The following is a 19,087-nucleotide window of genomic DNA, read 5'->3' on the forward strand; positions in this document are numbered from 1 at the left end:
GAGACCAAAGAGATACAATTACTTTTCTTGTATCATATATGCAAACATTTATAACCAATCCTCTGATTCCAAACCTTGTGCATACTTGTTATACTGAAAGTGGCGATTTGGGAACTTGCTGGAGGATGAACTAGTATGCTCTGGTTACATGCGATATATTTAGCTTTCACCTGAAAATGCAGTACAGCTGTAGTGTGTGTGTGTGTGTGTGTGTGTGTGTGTGTGTGTGTGTGTGTAGGGGGAGCTGACAGTAGGGGGTAAGAGTGATGACCTTTCATTGTAGGCAATGACAAAGATGGGGGCAGTGAGAATTTATATGTAAACACATATACATACACATACCTCCATAAGTTTTAAACCACCTCTCTTCTTTTTGCTCTGCCCTTTGCAATCTATGAGCAAAGATCTCAGCTAAAGAAGACTTTCAACCTGAGCTAGGAGGCAGCCGCAGCATCTGATCTGATAAGGGAGCTGAGAGCAGTGGCAGCCTAGGAAGCCAGCAAGGAAGGTGGAGCTGAAGTATGGTGGTGGATGGGGTGGTGGTGGGAGGGGGTAAAGGGTGGAATCCGAGCGAAAAGGGGTGTGTGGTGGTGGGGGGTGTGGGCGAAAGAAGGAGGATCCTGGAAGTTTCAGAGAAGATCTGTCAGAAGTGAAGGAAGTAGAAAAAAGGACTCGGGAGATATCTCTCCGTGCCCGGAGGGGGAGGTTATAAAATCCAAACAGCAAGGAGGGGGGGGTGGGAAGAGAGAATAAAGGAAGCAGCAGTTGCATCTCCCCCACCCCTCCCCCTCAGCCCCTCTCCTCAGCCCAGCCCAAATTTCAGAGGGGGCAAAAGAAAAAGCAGATCTCAGCCCTAACCCAGGCGCAGAGGAGGAGGATCGCTCTCGGTTCCGCTTTCTCTCCAGCCTAGCAAGGAGATTCGAGAAAAGAAGGAGCCAAGGGGCTTAGGGAAGAGCAGTGAGACCGCCGGGCAAAAGTCTCTCTGTGTTGCACCCTGTCAAGGCCCGTGCGTGCCTTTCTCCCTCTCTCTCTGTGTATGTGTGTGTGCATCTGTGCGCGCGTGTCTGTCTGTGTACGTCTCCGCTCCGGATCAGGATGTTGTTCCCCAAAGTTTGGTGGCTGCTGCTGCTGCTCCCGGAGTTGCTCCTACTGGTCCCGGCACAGAAGTTCTCCGCTCTCACGGTAAGCCCAAGGAGGTGCCTCTTCTCTTCTCTATCTTCCTCCCTCCCTTTCGCCGGCAGACCCAGAAGGCTACTACTCCAAGCTGTTTCGGCCGGCGGCACTAGGGGTGACCCTTGGGTCCGCAGGAGCGCACGCCCAAGACTGCCCTCTCTCCCCTAGCCCGCGCTTCTCTCTCACTGCCCCGTGCGCCCTCTGTCCCCTCCCAGCCAAATTGCTCTCCTTCCTTTTCCCTAACCTCGGAACAGGTTGGTTCGCAGAGCTAACGACATCGGCAACCGCGCGTCTTCTTAGGGTGTCTTTATTATCCTATTTCTCTTTCCCCTCTGAATTGGGTGGCTTGATAAAGTGACAGTTTCGCATCCCTGTTAACTTCTTTTCAGAGACCCTGGGGCAGAACAGTCACTTGTATATCTTGTATATTGCGCTGTGGTCTGAAATGCTGGGGATCCGGGAGTCCCCCCTCGTGCTTAAAATCCCAGAGGATTGAGAATTGGGTGAGTGGGCTGAATGTTGCAGAATTCGACTCTTGGGCTTGTGGACTTCATGGACCGACAGGAAAAATGGATAAAAAGGAATAAAAGAAAAGTTGTGTTGTTTGAGGGTGATGAACTATGCTGGTCCTAGCTGACAGGCAGCTTCGGGACTGTCAGTCCAACTCGACAGAACTTGGGGAAACCCACCTGACTTCTGAAGCGGGAACGTTTGCACCCCATTCCCTGGTTTTTGTCCCCTTTACCCCACCCTATCCCATCTCACTCCCGCCTCATCTATTCCCTCCATTTGACCTTTGTTGGATGGGGAGAACTAGCATTGGTAATTCTTACTCTCCCAGGGACCACGGAACTGAGGGTGGGGGTGGACGGGATGGAAGCGATGGGTCAGAAAATAAGAAAGAATGAATATTATTTTCTCTCTGAACTTCAGCATAATAGAACAAGTTGTTTTAATTTGTCCTCCCTCTCTGGGAAAGGCTAAGGGAGAAAGCAGTTTAAGTATGAGGTTAGCCTTAAGTCTCCTGGGCTTGAATCCATCCTTAGGTTTATTTCCCTAGCTAGGGCAAAAATCCTGCATTGAAGCAGCTCTCCCAAATGTGTGGGTCATCCGTGGTTGACCACTATATATTTTTTTCTTCTCAACTGCAAGCTTCTATGAGACAGTCTCTGGCTGTGTCCAGCACCTTATGCCAGAGGCAGAGCTATGTATAGGGGATGGGTGAGCCAATTCATTAGGATTGCTAAATAAACCATAAACCTTTCCCTAGCCAAGACCTGAGGTTTGCAGCTAATGGCTCAGTTCAGTCTTCTTGCGGCGCTTGCAGTGTTTGCAAAGCTATAATTAATGCAATCTGCAGAAATAAAAACATTCCACTTAGATGTGTTTTTAAACAAGTGCTTGAGAAAACACGAAGGTAGAGAGAACACCTCTTGTAGAGAGCAGCTTTTAAGTGGTGAGGGATGTGTCCTAAAGGTGTTTATTATATTAAAAATAAGGACAGTTGTGAAATGAGCTGTTTTCAAATTCTACTTTTCAGCAAGTATAAAGCATTTGTATGAGGTTTTTTTTTTTTTTTAAGAGAGAGTTAAAAAGTTAGTGAGTTTGATTGTTCATACCTAAAATTCTTCACAAGAGGTCCCTAGTACCTGTTTTGTAGCCCAAGAGTTCAAAAGACTGGAGATTATAAATTGCTAATTAAAACCATTAAAAACAAGGTTTCATATGCAGACCACTTGACTATCATTTCATCACCCAGATAAAAGCAAGTTAATTAAGTTGGAATATATATGTATATATTATATAAATGTATATGTATTCAATTCATAGATTGAATTGAAGATCATAGTGTTCCCTTTCCTCACCAAAAACATGATAGCAAAAACTAGTGAGAGCACTGAGAGAAAAAGAAAAGATGTCCAAAATTTCACTGTTAGGATTGTTAGGAGATTGTTGGCTTTACACTGTAATCAGCAGACTAGGTGAATTCTCATGAAACCAGACCACTAAGGAGATTATAGCCGTGCAACATCAGCTACTCAGCAGCAGGTCACTTCTTCTACTTTCTGCTTTTTTTTTTAAAGTAAAAAGAATACTCCAGGGCCCTGTGAGATATTCCAATGTTGTTTGATTCATGATGGAAAAACAGAATCAAATAATTGCTAACATGTATTTTTTTCTTTTTCTAAGTATATCAAACCTAGCTGTATTACAAGTTTCTCTCCCCCTCTCCATAGTTATTGGGTGGCAGGTGGAGAGAGGAGGGTTCTTAAAAGTTGCTATAGGCTTTTGTGTATATGTGTGTGTTTGAAGATTAGGATTGATAGGGTTTTCATGGGATTTCTTTAATAAAGTTGAAAGTACCTCCTAAATTGTATCATTTTTTTTAAAGCATAAAATTTTGCCACCCTAAAACTTTTACTATACTAAGATTTTTAAAAAATAAATAAATGATTTATTGATTCAGGGGATAGATGGAAAATTTAGTTTTGTATCCTTATTATTTTTCTTTCTTTCTTTCTTTTTTTTGTTGTTGAGGGAATGGGGGTTGACTTGCCCAGGGTCAAACAGCTGGATTTATACTCAGGTCCTTCTAATTCCAGAACTGGTGCTCTACCAATATGGATAAATAATTAGTAAACAAATCATTTGGGACAGAGATTTTATTACTTGGCCATCAGAAATATTGGGAGAGTGATCATCTCTTTGCATCAAGATATGGGGTATTTTTGATGAACTTTTTAGAGGCGTTCATTCAAAGAGATGGCATACTCTTAAGGCAGTTTCTTTGGATCTCCAGCAGGATGCCATCAACTGTAACATAGTCCATGTAAAATACGTAAAGACCCTGTGATGTAACTAATCCCACACTGATGTATCCTGGGAAAAATATTCTGTTTGCTTGTAGAGAGCGTGTACATGCATCCAACCAAAAGTCTTGAAAACATTACATTTCATATTTATCTATATTTGTATCAGGGTGTAGTTTAGGCAAATTGAGGGTGGCAAGTGGAGCTTGATGATTTATCTATTCCTTTCTGGATCACTCATTTCTCATTACCTAGTAAAAGAAAGTCAGCCTCCTCTGAGAATGAAAAATTTGTCAAAGGCTAGATCCTACCAATGATGCAACCCTTACTACTTCACAGTCCCTCTTTGTTTTCAAATACATAATGTGCCATGCCAAGGAATATGAAGCTTTTAGAGTCTATCACTGAATTTGATCATGTATTCATTTGTAGTTATGTGAGTTACTCTACATGAAATCTAAACATTTTGGTTTTCCTCAGGAAGTCCCCTTTTTTCTTACTGAGCATGTAGAAAGACAGCATAAGCAGAGAGCATCTTTTCATACTAACAGTCAGTGACTCATTCTAGGATTAGGCAATATCAATTTTTCATGTTGACAAATGATTTGTTTCATTTTGATACTCTTGGTGGACTAAGGAATTACTTTAAAGGGCTCTTGTTAATCACACTTTCTTTTAATCTTTCCCAAAGAACAAAATAGAGAAACTACTATTGTATGAGATGAGTATTGGGGTAAGATCAAAGCCGTTCACATTCTAATTTTAATTGATCCAATTCTCATATTTCAGTTTTTGCACTGAGGAAAAGGGGATAACAATACATGATATATGTTCCTTCGGAAGTTTTTGAGGGTAATTAAGAGTAAGTGGTGAATTTTATAATTGGATCAATAATGACCTTTAGTTCTTCACCTTATCCTTTGCTATTTCATTTTGAGTAAACGTCCATTTTTTTTTTTTTTTACTTTCTGCTTTTGTTCTCAAGATTCTACTGGTTGACTATTTCAGAAACTTCTCATACTGACACTATCATGCTTTTTTGATTCTATGTGCCACTATCCTGAATGAAACATATGATCCATCTGAATACTAAATAATTAAAACAATTGTTGTCAACCTATTTATATTCATCTATGTCCAAGAAAGACCGAGAAATGGATACTATCGATCTAAATATACATAAAAGAATTAAAAGTACTTTCTTCTATTCTGGGCCAAACCCATGTGGCAGTTTGACTGGGAGATCTAATATTGATCTTGATGAAGCAGAAAGAAAAAAAATACTTTTCCATTTCTGAGGAAATTGCTCTTTGAAGTATAGCCATCAGTCTCTTTAACGATTTCTTTCATTAGAAGTTAAATGTTTTAGGGAACTAATGTGGTTTTCCCCTCTATGCTTGTCTCATTGCATGTGCTTTGCAGTATTCAGTACCCTGAATAGACTATTTTAGTCACTGGTGTGAAATGTACCACTAAGGTAGTAGAGCAGAAGGAAACTAAACACAATCAACACTTTGCAACTTAGAAACCCACTTAGATGGCGTCTCCAAACCCAAACATTTCAAAGAGTTGCTTTAATTTTGACTTGAAACCAAGACCATAAATAAAACATAAGCAGCTCCAGATCCTAACAGGATCAGGCAGCAAATGGGCACTGGGGTTAGAGCAGCTCTGACAATAATGTGTGGTTCAGGAATTCTCCATCAAAATAAATCTTTAAGACAACTCACACTTGAGGACTGGGAGCTAATAGTAGAGAATGGAACCTCTGAGATCTGATTTACACATAGAATACCATACATTGTGTTTTGCTCAATACAAGAGCTAAATCATCAGCTGACAACTGTCACTAGTATGGCATAGTAGATAGGTTGTTGGACTTGGGAATCAAGAAGATTGTGTGACTTTGGACAAGCCATTTAAATTGTTGCAGCCTAAAATTAGGTTACAATCACATCTCTGATAGGAGAGTTGGAGTATGTGACCATTAAATTTTACCAATCCAGTTTTAAGTTCTAATAGTTTTAAATTTTGAATTTATTTTACTATAGATCATTTAAATATAGACATGAGAGTGAGATTGTTTTGTCAATTCCTAATTTCATCCATACTGAAATGAAGATTCTAAAAGAAAAATAAATAAATAAAGAAAAATTGTCTAGCAGTCCTTTAGCTTCAGGCTTCAAGAGACTAGGGCAAAAACTGTAGTGAAATCCAAAGAGAATGATAAGATAGTTAATATCTTATAGTTAATTATATAATAATAAGATAGTTAAAAGTAACATTTTCAACCTCACAAATTGAAATATTATTAAATGAGAAGCATTTTTGAGTAGAAGAAATTTTAACATTTGAGGTTGCTGGCAAAGAATCTTCAAATAATAATGAAGTTTTTTAGGAAGGCAGGAAGAGTCATAGGTAAATACAAATAATCTGTGATATGTTTGATCAGTGGTTCAAATCACTTTAGTACAGCATCATTAGGATAATCTATTACAACAATTACATATCAGTGGCTATGAAACTGTATTTCTGTTAGTTCTTAAAGAACCCGTTTATCAGTTTAACAAGAAAAAAAATTTAAAAAGGAAGAAAAAGAAGCCCTAAGTACATAAAGTGACCTCATTTAGGTTGGGTTGTTTGCTTTATTTGCATTTCACTTTCTTTAATGATCAGAGAATTCGAAGCAATTGAAGGTCCCTTATCTGCTAGCTTTAGGCTCAGAAAAAGAAATTAGAATTCCTCCATGTGATTAACAAGACCATATATTCTTTCTTCCAGAAAACAGGGTGATTTTTCTTTTCTGTTGCAAAGAAAAGATTTCTGAATGTCCTGGATAAATTCAGTGACCAGACCATAATTTCATAAAGATAGTTAGTAATTTCCAAGTCAATGCTAAAGATGCTTAAAATTTATTAATGGGTGAACATTTGATTGGTTGTTGATGATGATGGTACTGATAAAGGTAGGAACTCATAAAAACCTGTTAAATAAAATGATTAAAACTCGACCTATCCCACAGAAGATATTCATCGAAATTTTCTGTCCTGAAGATTATAGTCCAAATTTGGACAAAGAAAACTTGAATGTATTTACCTAAGGGATGAGAATTCACCTTCATCCTTAGCTGCCATGTAGAAACAATAGAGGCAATTGTTTACTCATTCCTTGTGTCTCTGGAAGGTATATTGAGACATCATAGGATCACAGATCACAGTTTTAGAGAGTGAAGACACTTCTGGCTCAGCGTTTTCCTTTTACAGTTGAGGAAATTGAGTGTCAAACCGTTGTCAAAGTTAAATTTGAACCCTAATTTTCTTGACTTGAAAATATCTACTGCATCAAGCTGTTCCTCTGTGTCACTTCCATCTCTTCTTTGATAACATTTCTTTTATTCCTGCTTGTACTAGTACTACTACTGTTATTGTTGCTGCTGCTGCTATCACCACTACCATTACACTACAACTGCTACTACTACTACCACCATTACCACCACTATTACTACTAGTACTAGTACTACTACCACTATTACTAACACCACTATCACCACCACTACAGCTACTATTACTGCCACCACTCCTCTTCTTCATTTTCCTCTTCCTCTTTTTTCTTCTTCTTCCACTCCTACTCCTACTCCTATTCCTACTCCTACTTCTACTCCTACTCCTATTCTTACTACTAGTCAGTTAGCTAGTCCTTTTTACAAAGTAGTTTGCAGGAATTATCTCATTTCATCCTCACAACAACCCTATGAGATAGGCAATATTATTATCATCTGTGAAAAATATGACTAAGAGAGTTTAAATGACTTGGTAATAAAAAAAGTATCTAAAGCAGGGTTTGAACAAGTCTTCTTGAGTCCCAGTTTAGCACTCTATCCACAGTATCACATTATCTCTCAAAATAGTGAAATAATTTCTCTGTTTTCAAAATATTTTGAGAAGTGAGTATACTACTAAAATGAGAAATAACATTACTATTGATCTTTAAATTTCCTTTTAAGCCCAAAATATTAAAAATTTGCAGATTATTAGTGACACTAATCTGTACTTCAGAGGTCAGTTTCATCAGCTTATTTCCAAATATATCATATCTTTCCTATTCATAAATACTTCTAGAAACTAATTTAACACTTTATAAGTTATATAATGCATTGCTCAATTCCCTTTTTGGACAAGGACTGATTTTTTTTTCCTGACCTGAGATTGGATTTATACTTCTTTGCTCATGTTTGTCCATTGATTTCTTCTGTCTTTTGACAAATCAAGTAATTCCCTTACTTTACTTTATGACTACTCTTGCCATTTATAGATTAAAACTTTTAGTCAGTTATATTTCGTTTGCATCTGACTCTTCATCACCCATCTGAGGTTTTCTTGGTAAAGACCCTGGAGTAGTTTGCCATTTCCTTCTCCAGATCATTTTACAGATGAGGAAACTGAGGCAAACAGGGTGAAGTGACTTGTCTAGGGTGCCCTACCTCCTAAGTGTCTGAGGTCAGATTTGAACCTAAGAAGAGATATGTCTTTCTGTATCAAGGCCCAGTACTCTATTCAGAGTACCACCTAGATAAGCTTGAAACAATATACATGCTATTTCTGCAGACTTTCTGTAAATAAACTTTCCCTAGGGAACTTGCCCATATATGTTTGAGATTAAAATAATAGTTTAATATTCCAATACATTTTTAGCTTGGATATTGGCATTTTTTCTAATGATGCAGATTTCAATCCATCTATACCTGCCCATCCCATGAGACTCTTGTACATGTCATCTGATAAATTCACCACAGAGGATCCACCCATTCCTAGTCATTGAGATGATCCAACAGATAAGCTGTCTCCAACAGAGAAACATTGCAAATCTATAACCTAAGTAAGCTATAGATCTTCTGAACATTATTCCATTTTTCTTTTGTTTAAAAACTATACTGTATTATGAAGCCTTTAGCAAAAAGTTTCCTTCGTAAAGACTTAATTTAAGTATGCTCTACAAAATGTCAAATGTGAATTAAATTGAATCTCAAAAGCTTAGATAACACTGAGATTCTTGTAGAGCATTTAAAATACAGTAGACATTTTCAGTATTACATCTCTTCATATAATGGAGGAGCACCTGGGCCTTTGTGGACTTTAAGTATTCAAGTAATCAAAACAGTTTTAGGGAAGCTAAGTAACAAACATGGTTTCCTCTTATTTTCTGATATTCAGCAGTTTTAGAACAAAGCAAAAACTTTTGAAGGTTTTGAGAATAGTTTCTTGATAATGAGGCATTGAAAAACAAGGATTGTTTCCCACAAATCTTTTTCTTCAATAAAATGTAAAAAAAAACCCACCCCAAATAAACCAAACACATTATTTTCTCATGATAACTGTCTCAAAATGAAATAAAATTAAATGTTTGATAATACATATATATTTAAAACATAATTTCATATTGATTGAAATGAAAGTTAAGATAAAATAGCATCAAAGAATATACTTGTCACACTCCCTATTTCTTTTTGGCCAATCTTTAACTGGAAATATTCCTTCATTGCTAGAGTTAGGCATTCCCAAACAAAAAACAAGTAGTTTTTCTCCTTAATAAAATGGTTCCTTGTCAGACATGGGCTATTAACACTAAAAATTATTTTTAAATGTTAGCTACTAAAAAAGACAAGAGTACTCACCTTTTGTGTTACTGCCACTCCTTGCTCCACTTAGAGCCTTTACAATTTATATAGTACTTTCAAATATATCAGTCCATTTAATCCTGACAGGAACCCTAGAATGTCAGTCTTTTTCCCATTTTCCCAAAGGAGTCTCACAGAGGCTGACTGATCCATGGCTACAAAACCAGAGAATTCTAAATTCAAACTTAGGTTTTTACACTCCCTCTTTCCAGCCTCCCTAACTATTCTGTCTCACAACAAATACAAAAATTAAGTCATGCACTTTTTGTAAGAAACAGAAATTGGCCATTTAGAATCAGTCACCATTGGAAAAGCACATGTGACTTTATAACTTCTGGTCAGAAAATCTAGGTGGGTTAAGTGAAAATAATATACTGGAGTTTTGTGATAATATAATTTATTAAAGATTTGTTCTAAGGAACATTAATCTTGTACCCCATACAACAAGATATGGTCATTAAATCTATCAGCTTGTCTGGATTTTTATGTAGTTTTAAAATCATAAAATCATGAAGTTAGAACAGGTTACAGAATCACTTTAATGTGTTGATGGTCTGATCAACTAACCTCTGTTTACCACAGTTTCTGCAGTGGAAAATGAAGGAGTTGGACCAGATGAACTCAAAATTATGATATTTCCAACCTTGTGATCTTAGCTCTGAAACTGGAAGAAACTTCAGAGGCTATCTCATTTTATAGATTTTATAGATCTTATAAATTCAGGGACCTTAAATGATTTGCCCAAGTTCATTAAGGTCTTAAGTATCAGAGGCAGTATTGGAATCCAAGTCCTCTGACTCAAGAGCCATAGCATCTCTGACAAGTGTCTATGTAGTATCTGATTGGATATTTTTGGGCAATTCTAATTGTTAGAAAGTTCTGCCTTATATTGAGCTGAAATCAGAGCTGAAAACATTGCTTATATCAAGATTTTATTTTAGATATATTGATTAATCAAATGCCTTTTTCATCATGCACCCTTTCACAGATGAGGCAGTTACAATGCCTCTATTTTGTGTTTTATCCAGTTTCAGTATTCCAAGATCTTTCTACCATTCTTAGTATAGCATTATTTTGAGATTCTGTTTGCCTTCCTCTGATAGTCTTCAGTATCCCTTTTAAAATATGGAGGCCAGGTCTGAGTAAAGGTAATATTCAAGTCATGGTTAGATGATGAATTATATATGAGTTTAGGGGAAAGGTTAGCTTTCCTGTTCTGGATGCTTTACTTCTCTTACTGTACCCTGAAAGAGTAGTCATTTTACATTGTTGACCCATGTTTTGTTTGTAGACCTCTAAAGCCTATAGTTCTTTTTCTTGTGTTATAAAATCATATATCTCCAAACCTATGTTTTTGTAGTTATTTTTGAACTAAGTACAAAATATTTGTTTCCATCAAGTTACATTTATTTAGTTTTGGTCTGTCCATAGAAATTTTGTGACTGGGGCCACAGTGATTGATTCACCTGGATTATGGTCTTTTAGGAAGAGAAGCAATCTATGGGACACTGAGATTTCTGTACTTTTGGAGGGACTTGCTGCTGCTGAGAAAATTTGATTCTTTTAGCTGAAGAAGGGACCAAGGCCTTATGCAATGGTCATCATAGGTGGTAGTATACTTTAAGATGATACTGAGGGAGAGAGGTGTTGAGGAGTATATCATTTAGAGTGTCGTCACTAGAAATGTATATAGGTACATGTGTCTTAGGAAACACCCTCAGGAAGATGATCAGCACCTTGCAAGTTTCAGTGCCTTGGAATAAAGTGCCAGTCACCCTACCTTGGTTACAACTCTGTATACTGTTTTTCAACCAGCTACAAATATAGGAAACCTTGTTACCATTTCTCTCATATTTTCTTTCTTGCTTAAAACAATCTTTTTTAGAATGTAGCATAACAATAAGTCTCTGGGGGTAATATATCTCAGGCTTACATTCTATTTTTTTCTCCCAAAGCTCATGGCAATTTTATAAATATTATCTCATTTGTCCTCATGACAGATATCCTTCCCTGCCAGGTAGGGTTATATTCAGTATGTATATATTTAAGGTTTTAGTAAACACCTCAGGGTAAGGAAAGTGAGCAGCAGCTCTGACCTGAACATACATGTCTATTATAAGTTATAACTTTGCCAGATACACGGATATGTGCTTATGATAATCAGTTCTCTATACTTAAAAGATTTACCTCTTGGAGGCAGTTGCCAAGGATAGATCTTTCTTTTATTCAGAGATATAATCCAGGTGGAGTCAAGACTATTTCCCCCATTCTTGGCTTTTATTTCTACCTGTCTTCATAATATCCTTTTATATACTGCCTGAAATACCCAGGTGCTATCATTCAGCTTGTAGTTGAGAAGCCTGACAACTAACTTTTTTGGAAATGATTTTACCTAGTATTTCCTGATTCTACCACAGGAGGGAGCCCAAGAACAAACATCATCTCTTCTGATTTTGGGGAGGGGTTATGAAGGGTGGGATTTGGAGATGAGCCATGCACCTGAAAGCCCCACTATTCATGTCACTGACATCTGGGATGCAAACACCAACTCCATATCATAGCATTTGATCTCAGTTTTCATGTCCATCTTTCAAAGTTTAAATGTTGGATTTAATAGGATACATGATGCAAATGTGTGGAATAAAGAAACATTAGAACTAGCCTATTAAAAAAAAAATCTAATCATTTTAGTTACAAACACAAAGATTCCCAGATTCAATATAAGACATACAAAATATGGTCAAGAAAAAGATTTTCTGGTGCTAATGCTGAACTTCCTTCTTTCTTCCTTCCTTCCTTCCTTCCCTTTTCTTTTTCTTCCTTCCTTCCTTCCTTCCTTCCTTCCTTCCTTCCTTCCTTCCTTCCTTCCTTCCTTCCTTCCTTCCTTCCTTCCTTCCTTCCCTTTTCTTTTTCTTCCTTCCTTCCTTCCCTTTTCTCTCTCTCTCTTTCTCTCTTTCTTTCTTTCTTTCTTTCTTTCTTTCTTTCTTTCTTTCTTTCTTTCTTTCTTTCTTTCTTTCTTTCTTTCTTTCTTTCTTTCCTACTTTCTTTCATTTTTCTTTTTAATCTGTCTCTCTCTTACCCTGGAGGATTATTAAAAGATTCTCTGTCGAAACATTAGCTTGATTGATTTTGCGTGCTATTTTCTTTCCCCGCAATTTAAGTTCATTCAATGAATCAGATTTTATTTAAAGAGATGACTTAATTTATTTTCGCTGCTAAATTTATAGGACTATGTTTCAGTGTTCTCAAGGGATGGCCATTCTCAAGCATGTCAGAATTTATGATGGATTTTGACCTGAAAGGATTTAGCTGCTACAAATCTGAACACTGTGTAAGGGTTTCAAAATCATCTTTTCACTAAACCTTTTCCCATAGAGACTTCAAATATGGTTTTATGGAAATAATGCCTCATTTGAAGAGTTAATTAGCTACCTCCCTGTTCTATATAGCCTTTTATTGATCTTGTATTAGAATGATTTGAAAACACATAAGAATTCCTCAGCACAAACAACTGAGAATCTTGATTAAAAAACAACAACAAAAAAAACACAAAACAACCTCATTAGCCCCACTTATTTATCATTACCATTCCTTGGCCCCATCCATATTTACCAATACCATCTTTTAGCTTCCTTTCTATTCTACCACCTTATTCTGTTCCCCATGTCACTGAAAGAAATGGGGATTTGCTTACTGAAAGTATGCTCAGAGTTTTCTCTTACAAACCTAGATTTCCATGAAATGAAATAGAAATGAAAGTAAGAAGTTGTTAATTTTCAAATAGTCTCCCAGCTTGATTTTCCATTTATTAAAGGTGAGAAACCTTCTCTCATTAAAAGGATAAAAATTTCTCCAGAGTCTTTATCACATATCAAGCTGTACATATGTCAAACTGGAAGTTACGTAAAAAGTGGTGTACTATATAAACGGAAGCAAACAAAAATTATGCTAATTTTCTTTACATTTATGAATTTGGAAACACAAAGAAGCAACACAATTACGTTTTAAATAATTTTGTGTGTCTATTGATTATGAGTTAAGAATCTAATGTCCGTTCTGGAGCTTTTATACTACTATTAATTTTCCACTAAATTTTCATTTCCTGTCACAGATAACTTTCTGGTTTTATTTCATACAGTTTCTTTTCAGATACTCTATACTCACATTGATGCATCACTTTCCTGGATTCATCCTACATTTTCACCATTCTTTCACCATTAATGCTTTGTCCACACTATTTCCTGTGCCTTGAATGACCTTTTACCTAGCACATTCCTACACATCTTTTAATGCCCAAAGATAATAATATTCCCTTTTTAAAAGCCATTACCAATATGTATTCTCTTCTGTCAATCACATTATATATTATTTTATATTATATTTATGTGTGCACATGTCATATTTTTCTACCAGACTGTAAATTTCCTGAGAATAAGAACCGATTTTAATCAAAGAAGTCATTGTAGTATAATAATAAATGACATTTAAAATATTTTAGAGTTTGCAAAGAAGTTTATATAAATTATATCATTTGGATCTGACAAAAACTCTATGAGCTAGATGGTCTTATTATTCTAATTCTCTGAAATTGAGATTCATATAAGTTAAATGACCTACCATTTATATATTTATATATATTTATATTCATATATTTATATTTATATATAGCCAGCCAATATCAGAGGTGGAATTTGAAACCACATTTTTCTAATAACAAATATTGTACTTTATGTTACTGGGTCTAAGTTCCCCTATATCACTTTGAAACTTTCAGAAATTCTCCCTGGGCCCTTGATCAAAATGCTAGAATTAAACTAGAGTTCTGAAGTTCTTTGTAAGTCCAACATTCTGTCCTTTAAAATTTGTATCTTCTCTTATGCATGCTGTGCCAAGAGTAGGCATTAATAAATGTTAATTGAATTGTACTTCAGGTATGATTTGATTGAATTATGTGTGAAAATATTGATTCACAATGCAGCTCTTACAATGCATGACACCTATTTTAATTCATTTATATTAGCATGTTTTAAGTGTCTACTGTGTGTAAAGCAGTAAACCGTTATTCCCATTAAAATAAGGAATGCTTTTATTGGGTTTTGTGTAATTACATTACAACTACAAAGTCCAAGAAAATTATTATTTCAAAGGATTGTCATTGGGGTACAGGCTATGAGGACCCTGGGAAAAAAGTGTTTGAATTTCTCTCCAGTGTATGCATATAGTCTATGTTTCTGACAATATCACCTAAAGTAGAGAGTTTATGTTTTGGGTTATTTGGCAGTCTGGTGAAAACTATAATCTTCTTCTTTGAATGCATAAAAGAAGAAATCAATTATATTGATATACATTTATCAAGACTTTAAAAAAAACTAGTTTGCCAACTTTATGTTAAGAATATGTCTTAGAATATGATGTCAGAGAAATGTATAACAGTAAAAAAGATAGATTGGTTTCATAGAAAGTGATAACTCATGGTCAGCCCAAGTACTATTGATATATATGCAATGTCAGGTTAAAAAGAAAGGTTTTCAACATGCTGGGTGGATGCCTTGTTGTGGCAGATTTATGAAAATCCATGAACAATAGTCACAGTATGGGCAGTCATATAGACTGTGATTTACTTTGCTGAATTGAATATACATATAAATGAAATAAAAGATATTTTAACGTTAGTTTCTATTTACTTATTAACATGTATTTCACTTATGTGTTATCAATGGGCATTCCAGTTTGCGTTTAATTATGGACATCATCTTCATGAACAAAAAAAAAAAAAAAAAGGTATACAGGTCATAAAAAGCCCTATTGGGGCTTGGGGATTCATGGGAGATTGTGGTTACAAAGGAATCACTGGCTTTAGAATTAGAGGGTCCTGCATTCAAATCTTGACTCTGTTCCTTTGTGAATGATTTTGGGCAAGTCACTTACCCACTGAGACCTCAGTTTCCTGATTTGTAAAATGTAAAAACTATGCTAGACTTTCTCATTTTCAGATCAAAATTTATGACTCTATAATGTACCCACATATTTATGGTACCTTCTTCTGTATAAAAAAGACAGAGAAATGGGGGAGTTAAAATTGGAAATACAATATCGAAGAAGAGATAAGCTTTTTAAATTTTTACTTCTTTGGAAATGTTTTTTTTTTTTTAATCAAAATACAAGGAGCCTCAACTTACCAGAGGGCTGTGTCCCATAAGTTTCATTGCAAGTTAGTTTGACACTCAAAACATATTTTCTCACAGATACATGGTGATTAAATTTTCAGATCAGCCTGGGAAAATCTATAAAACTCATAATGTATCTGAAGTGTAATATAATATCAAAATAGAGATAAAATACTATTTCTGTAGGAAAATGCATCCAGAGTTCCATCTTGGGATGTAAGAAACACTTTTTTTTTCTGCAGCTAAAACAAAAAGTAATAGCTTATATTTATATGGCACTAAAGTACTATGTATCTAAATTGTTTTTCATGACAAGCCTGTAAAATAGGTAATAGAAGTATTTTTTAAAACCCTATTTAACAGTTGAAGGAGAGGTTAAATGATTTGCCTAGGGCAACAGAGGAAGCAAATGTCAAAGTCAGGTTTCAAACCTAGAACTTTCTTAATTCTCAGTCCTGAAACCATGCTGTGTCATTTGAGATTGTGGACTTCCTCTCCCCACATCTTGCTGGTCAGTAGGAACTGGTACTTCCTCAGGTTTAAGTGACCAGTGGTGCTTTCTGTGGCCTGGCATATATTCTTCTTCATTTTAGGGGCCAGGCTTTCAGGGAGTTGGTGTTCTCTGCTAGTATAAAGCTGAGATACTTCTCAGTCTTAATCTAGCTTCACAGTACCTTTTTTCTTTTCCTCCAAGAGGCGCAAAAATGAGTTACTCTCTTTTTCCATTGCCACTATTTGCTTCTTGGGTTTTAAAATTAATAAGAATGATAGAAAACAAATAAGTCAAGGAAAAGCTCTCAAAAGCACTATACCTTTTTTTTTATTTGAATGATGCTGAAAATGTTCTTAATCTGAGGCACTTTAAATATTAAACTAATTAAAAATAAATTCATTAAATATTTAAAATATTTTTATTACTGTTATTTGATCTAATTAGTTTCCTTTTAATCCTCTGTATTTTATTTTGTGAATTTAAAGACATTCAGAGAAGGGTTAGGTATTATTAGATCACTGAAGGCATCCATGAAACAATAAAGGTTAAGAACCCATCCTCTACAAAGAAAAACAAAAGTACATACAGTGACACTGCCATATGTTTGAGTATACAAAAAACAAAAACAAAAACAAAAAACTAATGTAAAACATTTATGTTTCAATGAAAAACTGGGTTCACGTGGGATTGAATGAAAGCTCAGAGATAAAAAGTAGGACAAACTTTCTGGGAAAAATGGGTGAGGTTTGGCATCATTTTTGCCCTGTCCTAGCATTGAAGGAAGTAAAAAAAATGTGATTCTCAAAAATGCACTGCACTTTTTGGTATGTTTTTAAACTGCATCTTATTTCTAAATATTTCTTTGGGGAAATATAAACTCAGTTTAAAAATAAAAAGTAGTGGAAAAGTGAAATTCAGCATACAAAAACTTATTTTAAGGTAGTTTTTTCTTGGACAATGAGAGGAAGTATGATGAAATAGGTAGAGAGCTGGCCTTGAACCTGAGTTTATGTACTACTTTTGATACATCCATAGTTGCTGTATTACCCTGGACAAGATATTTACCTCTCACTACTCTGAAAAACTCAGTAACACTATAAGTTGAAGAGAAATTGCTGACCTGCTTTGGTAGAGGGAGTTTCCTCCTTTGGGTCTTCCTTATATTAAGAAATTAATAGTCCAGGCCTAATCCCTTTTCTTATTTTTCTTTTTTTCCTTTTCTGTCATATTAGCCTATCTGATAGTTAGTACCTCTTGAGTTGTTTTAATTTGTATTTCTTAATTCAAAAGTAATTTAGAGCATTACTGTAATCATCTGTTCATATTTTTTGTCTATTTGTCAATTGGAAAATTATATATATATATATATATATATATATATATATATATATATATAATCTCTCTCTCTCTCTCTCTCTCTCTCTCTCTCTCTCTCTCTCTCTCTCTCTTTCTCTTTCTCTCTCTCTCCTCCTACTCTTTCAGTTCCACTGAAAAGTTAGTTTTATATAACTCAGTCATTCTCTCTACAATTTGAATGGCTTTGGCCATGTGGCCATGTGTGCCTGATTTGAAAACAAAAATCTGACAGCTCTAACAAAACACAAAGTTGTTTACAAGGTGATCACTGGGATGAAGCCATCTTGTCTAACTCAACAAGAACAACTTGCATTTATATGACATTGTAAAGTTTATAAAACACTTTATATGTGCTGTTGTCATTTGATCCTCACGACAGCTTGCTGAGATTATTGAATTTATTATACCTGCTTTACAAATGAGAAAATAGAGATAAGTTAAATGAATTCTTGATTCTCACAGCTATTAAGTATCTAAAGCAGAACTGGGATTTGAAATCATCTTTCTCACTCCAAATTCAGTAACCAATTAATCAGTCATTTTTAAGGGCCTACTATGTACTAGGCAGTGTGCTAATAAAAGAGGATACAAAAAGAGGCAAAATATAGTCTGTACTCTCAAACAAACTATAAATAAAATAAATAGAAAATAATCAACAGAGGGAAGCAACAAGGATTGAAACACGTTGAGAAAAGCTTCTTGAAAAAGATGGAATTTTAATTGGGAATTAAAGGAACGCAAAGAACTAAGGAGGTAGAGTTGAGCAGAGATTGTTTCGGGCATGAGGGATAGCTAGAGAAAGTTCCCGGATCCAAGAGATGGGCAGTCTTTTTATGGAACAGCCAGGAAGCCAGTATCACTTGACCTAAGAGTATATGTTGGGAAATAATATAGAAGACTGGAAAAGTAGGAGGGGAATAGGTTATGAAAAGCTTTGACTGCCAAACAGACGATTTTGTATTTGTTCTGAAGGTGATAATAAGCACGTGAGTTTATGGAATCTAAGGGACCACTACTTTAGGGAAATAATTTAAATGGCAATTATTAATATTAGTATTAGTATTAGTATTGGATGGAGGATGGATTGGAGTAGGGAGAGACCTGAGGTAGACACAGGTGAAAAGGACCCATGTGAAATGAAGATTATTGGCAGTGTAGGAGGAGAGAAGGGGGCATATTAGAGAGATATATATCCTAATTTATTTACCCTTTAATTTTTCACAAATTGCACTATCTCTCTAGTTACCATCTTTCCAGCTGACTTGAAGTCTTTACCTGATCCTTATCCTGGGACTGGCTTATTAGGGAACTAGAATCTCTTTTTTTTTCCTGGTTGGGGGGCAAATGAGTGCAAGAATTTTACCTTGAAGCCAAGGCCTACTTACCCCATCCTCTGCCTTGAGTTTTAGAAAAA

The 19,087-nt window shown here is 35.7% G+C and overlaps 1 protein-coding gene across 4 annotated transcripts in view; it reads left to right on the forward strand.

Moving 5' to 3' along the window:
- Window positions 1-437: 437 nt before the first annotated feature.
- Window positions 438-19,087, forward strand: part of SMOC2 (SPARC related modular calcium binding 2) — a 260,249-nt gene continuing 241,599 nt past the window's right edge. For 2 of the 4 annotated variants that reach the window (XM_051998151.1, XM_051998153.1), the window contains exon 1: window positions 628-1,182. In XM_051998151.1, coding sequence (XP_051854111.1) covers window positions 1,096-1,182 — 87 coding nt within the window. In that variant the 5' untranslated portion in view covers window positions 628-1,095. Of the gene's footprint in view, window positions 520-627; window positions 1,183-19,087 lie in introns of those variants that run through there. The other 2 variants (XM_051998150.1, XM_051998152.1) reach the window with 2 other exon arrangements.

The sequence above is a fragment of the Antechinus flavipes genome, chromosome 4 (genome assembly GCF_016432865.1).
Source record: "Antechinus flavipes isolate AdamAnt ecotype Samford, QLD, Australia chromosome 4, AdamAnt_v2, whole genome shotgun sequence".
NCBI lineage: Eukaryota > Metazoa > Chordata > Mammalia > Dasyuromorphia > Dasyuridae > Antechinus > Antechinus flavipes.